The sequence below is a fragment of the Canis lupus genome, chromosome 37 (assembly GCF_011100685.1).
Source record: "Canis lupus familiaris isolate Mischka breed German Shepherd chromosome 37, alternate assembly UU_Cfam_GSD_1.0, whole genome shotgun sequence".
Classification (NCBI taxonomy): Eukaryota; Metazoa; Chordata; class Mammalia; order Carnivora; family Canidae; genus Canis; species Canis lupus.
The window spans coordinates 24,736,783-24,741,912 of NC_049258.1; the positions used below are offsets into that span (position 1 = coordinate 24,736,783).

The following is a 5,130-nucleotide window of genomic DNA, read 5'->3' on the forward strand; positions in this document are numbered from 1 at the left end:
TACCCCATCCCCCACCCCCAAAGGGAATTCTGACTACAGTTGACCCTTAAAACTCCACAGGGGTTAGAGACACGGACCCCACCGTGCTGTTGAAAATTTGTATGTAACTTTTGGCTCCCCTAAAACTTAACTGCTAACAACTTACTGTTGACCAGAAGCCTTACCAATAACAAAAATCACTGATGAACACATATTGGGTGTGCTCTATATACTGTATCCTTACAATGGAGTAAGCTGGAGAAAACGTTATTGAGAAGATCATGAAGGTCACCTGGCTTGCTCAGTTGGTGGAGCATGTGACTCTTGGTCTTGGGGTCGTGAGTGCAAGCCCCATGTTGGGTGGAGGGGAGTAGACTGTACTTAAAATTTTTAAAAAATCATGATGAAAATAGATTTATAGTACTGTAGTTATTTTAAAAATCCACATGTAAGTGGACCCATGCAATGCAAACTCGTGTTGTTTGAGAGTGAACTGTATATCCCTCTCTCTTTGAAACACTTTCAAGTTATTTTATTGCTGTTTGATTCCCACTTCCCAGGTTCCTATCGAGGCCAAGTTTTGGCCTTTTCAGATATATATTAGTCATTTGCATTTCCCCAGACCCAATAAGGATCTATGTTTATTTACTGAAGCCCCTGACCAAGTTGTCTTTGGGACAGCAGAGGATGAAGGAAGATGGGCATTTAAGCACGTCACAGGAGAGGTGGAAGTGCATTAGGGGAGGGAGGAAGGGAGAGAGGGAAGGAAGGGGAGGTTCCCAGGCCCAGTTGCCAGCCTTCCTCCCTGGTTTTCTTCTGCATTCTTCCAGCTTTTCTCATCAATCCACTTGGAGAGCCTCAGTTGAACAGCCAAGGTACCTCCATCCTGGACCCCAGATAACATCTTAGACAATGCTCCCCAGAAAATGATGACTCTGCCAGTGATGTCTCTAACTGGAGTAGCCCCTGACATTCACCCCAGTTCTAACATCTCTCCCTGAGCGTCACCACACCTGCACACTGATCCCATTCCTATACTTCACTCCATACCTAGTCCCAACCCCATTGAACTTCCCTGAATATCATTAACCCCAGCCTCAGCTTCTCCTTATTCTGCATTTCCTCCTGTACCTGACACTCATCCTTTTCTTACCTTCCACCTTGTCCCAAGCTGCCACCCCATCTCTGGCTCCCTGCTGCATCACCTCTAACTCCAACCTCATCCCTGATTCCAGTCTCAACCTTGATCTAAACCTCATCTCTGAACTTCTCTCCATCCCCAACCTCAAACCAGATGAAGCATTTCCTTTGTATTTTCTTCTAAGAGTTTTATAGATTCAGCTTATTATTAGGTCTTTGACTCATTTTGAGTTAACTGTTGTAGACAGTGTAAGGAAAGGGACCAAGTTCGTTCCTGTGTGTGTGGATAGCTACTTTGCCCAACACCATTTGTTGAACGACTATCCTCTCCCCATTGAATAATCTTGGTGCCCCTTGTTGAAAATCATTTGACCATTTATGCTTAGGTTTCCTTCTGGGCTCTTTGTCCTCACCCGCTCCATCTGCCTCAGTGTGTTGAGCATACTTGTTGCCTCTCTGTCACATCATATCCTACAACCATATTCAAAGGCAAGAATGAAACAAGGGTGTGTGTGTGTGTGTGTGTGTGTGTGCATTTCTTTTTTCAATCAGGAGTATTTCCCAGGAGTCCCTGGCCCCAGTAGACTTCCTCTTAAGCAATGGTGTGCTGAAGCCAGTTTGTACCTGCTTGTGAAAGCAGCTCATTACATTTCCTAGATTTTTGTGAGCTGGTTGCCAAACACTTGAAAACCCTTGAAATCACCGTGGTGGGGGCATTTACACCAGGTCACCTGGCAAATGCTACAGACCAAGATTTCTTTCCCCCAGTAGAGTGGTTTCCCAGCACACCATTGTCCTGAAAGTTCAGCAGTCAGAAGTGAATGACAGGGCCACTCCTAGCTTAAGGGAGTCTTTAGAAGTGAGTACCTGTCCTTTTCAGCCTCTCTCAAGGGAGGAGGGCTTTGCTGGCAAGCAAGAAAGGGAGAGTTGGGGCAGCTACTAATGCCGCTTGCCACTAAAGGCTCCCAATGGTAGGAACTTTCTGGTGTCATTTAAAAGGATATCTTTTAAACATCTTTAGCTGCCTCAGAGAACAGAGTGCTGTGGGCTCAGTGAGCTCTAGCAGCTGACACTGTAGCTATAGTAAGGGGTGGGGCAGCAGGGCAGGCTCCCTAAACCATACAATGGGCCTGAAAAGGACGTGGCCCCAGCAACTCCCTGGAACCACAGCTGGGAGCTGCCTTGACACAGAGACTGTGAACAGCCAGTGGACATGAGGTTTGGAACGGGATGCTGATGGCGAGGGAGAGCCCTGAGGGACTGCAACCGGGGCAGGGGGTGCTTAGAAAGTAGTAGAAGTGTTCGCTGAAGAAGAGCCAACAAAGGAAGGCCTGCTGTCCTTGGGCAGGTACTCCTTGCTGATGAGCCCATGGAAGGCCATGATCTTGAGGAGTCCATGGCGAAACTTCTGGCCAATGAAGGCATAGATGAGGGGATTAAGGCAGCTGTGGAAGAAGCCCAGAATCTCGGTGGCATCCAGGGCACGGCCAATGTCATTGCGGCGCTGACAGGTCTCCTCGATGGCCTGGAGCCTCATGAGGGTGTCTGCGACCAGGACCAGGTTGTAGGGCAGCCAGCAGAGCAGGAAGACGAGCACGACAGCAAAGATGACCCGCATGGCCCGGTGCTTCTGCCCCATGTGGGCTTCAAACAGCGTGCGCAGGGTGAGCCCATAGCAGAACAGCATGATCATCAGGGGCACGATGAAGCCAAAGGTCTGGGGCAGGGCCCGCATCACTATCCGCAATTTTGTTGTATTGGTACCCATGTCCTCGTAGCAGACTGGGCTGGAGTAGGGGGGATTGATGGCCCTGCGGAAGACGAAGATGGGCAGGGACAGGATGAGGGACAGGGCCCAGATGCCTAAGCATATGAACTTGACCCAGTGCCTCTTCTGGGTCAGCCTGCGGGTGGCATGGACAATGGCCAGGTAGCGGTCCATGCTGATGCTAGCCAGTAGGAGAATACCACTGTAGAAGTTGACTTCCTTCAGGAGCGAGACGATCTTGCACAGGGGTGTGCCAAAGATCCAGCCCTTTACCTTGGAGACAGCCCAGATAGGCAAGGTCAGGGCGAAGAGCAGGTCAGCTATGGCCAGGTTCAGCAGGTAGACGTCGGTGACAGAGTGGCCGATCTGACTGTATAAGACAACGAGTATGACTAGGGAGTTTCCCAGCAGGCTCAGCACAAAGACCAAGGCATAGATGACGACCACGGCATACTTGTTGAGTGTCTCAGTGTCTATCTTACAGGGACTATATATTTCTGTGGGTGGTGTGCCAGTGAAGTCTCCAAATTCATCCTCAGCCGACTCCCACCAATCAGTAATGTTCCACATATTTATCATAAAGACAGTCATGGTTCAATCTAGTTGAAAGATTCAAAGGAAAGAAACGTGATTTAGTAACTCAGATTAAAGTCACTCAATCAAGGATGTGAGAACAGTTACTGGGATATCTTCTGCTTCTCTGCTGGTTTGGCAACAGGAGATCCCTTCCTTCTCTTCTATTTTGAGCTTCTTTAGAGATCAAGTTCATAGCATCATCATTTGAGGGAATCTTTTATACCCTGTTATCACCCCCCTAAACATCCACAGAACCATCAGCAGTGTTCGAATATCTTTCTAAATCGTGAAACACTTTACTGGAGCAAAACCACACCAAAAGACCAACACGTAAAACCAACAAAAACTCATCTGCTGGGAAGAAGGAGGTCCTGCTATTTCTACCCAAACAGCTGTTAAGGTGACTCCCCCAAAGCTCCCAGGCTCTCCAGAAAACAATATGAAGATCTTTGGGAAGTTACCAAGACTGGAAATAAGGATATCTGGTATCAGTCCTCACTTTATCCTTATTTATCAATAATAACCTGCATGACTTTCAGTGGGTTGTTTTACCTTCATAGATTTCTGTTTTCTCATCTGCAAGTGGAGGGAGGCAGCGTATATAACCCCTGAGCTGCTCTCAAGCCTGAGATTCTATCATTCTGATTCACACATTAGTATGTTTTCTCTGTCTGCAGATACTGAATTTTTATAGAAGACTGCATTTGAGGGCAAAGCAATAAACAGCAGATTGGGGAAATGTAAGCATCTTCCCCACAAAAATGGAGAGGTGTGAAAGGAAGAGGTGACAAGACTGTGTCCCCCTTGTTACCAACTACAGCCATGTATGAGATCAGAATTGAATAAGTGGTCACAAGGGAGGAGGCAGGAAGCCAAGTGAGCAGAAATCTTCAGGTCCCAGAGAAATGGATGCATTTTCTAAAATATAGTCAAACCAAGTCTCCCTCCCCGAGGATAGTCCTGGCAACAGAAATGGCTTCTACCTGAGGCACTGGCTAGGTGTGTCCAACTGTAAAAGCCTGGAGCTCAGAGACCAGAATGACTTAACAGTTCGAAGAACCTTGATGAATAAAGGGAAATAGGGAAGGCTTGTCACCACACGCCTCCTCTCTGAGCCCTGCCCACATCCATATTTGGATAATAGATGATATCAAGGGACCACAGGGGATCAGAGCCTCCCAGGACCCAGATGTCAAGCAGAGGTATCAGACACGAAGGTGGAGTTAAGAGTTCTCTCTCTGAACTCTCCACATGGATGACTATTTTTGTTCTTTTCATTTTCTTGCATGTGTGTCCACTTGTTTATCCCTTAAATTCCCTAGTAAATCATCTTTGAAAGCTTCCAACTTCCTTTGACATAAATAAAGAGCAGAGGGTTTTTCTTTTTACAGTAGAGACTTCAGAAGGAGTCCACTGTAGGCCAGCCTGGTAAGAGCACCCCCACACACACTTAGGAGGGATTGGGGGGAGTGATCTGGTGGGAAGGAGGTGGAGGGCAGTCCTTAAGCTGCGTTTGGACAACAAGCACACAGTTTTTACTTCTCTTGTAGGCTTCTTTGGGGTGGTCCCAGTTGGGGGGGAATGTCAAGAAGATGAGAGGGAGAACTATCCTTCCTCACCCCACACACCACACAACCACTATCAACAACTGGTTGATTAGAATGGCC

General features: G+C 47.5%; 1 protein-coding gene across 1 annotated transcript; it reads right to left on the bottom strand.

The window, feature by feature from the left end:
* Positions 1-489: 489 nt before the first annotated feature.
* On the bottom strand, positions 490-4,536 carry CXCR1 (chemokine (C-X-C motif) receptor 1). The gene is made up of 2 exons (XM_038585713.1): positions 4,447-4,536; positions 490-3,486 (listed from the first exon to the last, which is right to left on the bottom strand). The coding sequence occupies exon 2, from the start codon at positions 3,476-3,478 to the stop codon at positions 2,402-2,404; it is 1,077 nt and encodes a 358-aa protein (XP_038441641.1). The 5' UTR covers positions 3,479-3,486; positions 4,447-4,536; the 3' UTR covers positions 490-2,401.
* Positions 4,537-5,130: the final 594 nt, after the last annotated feature.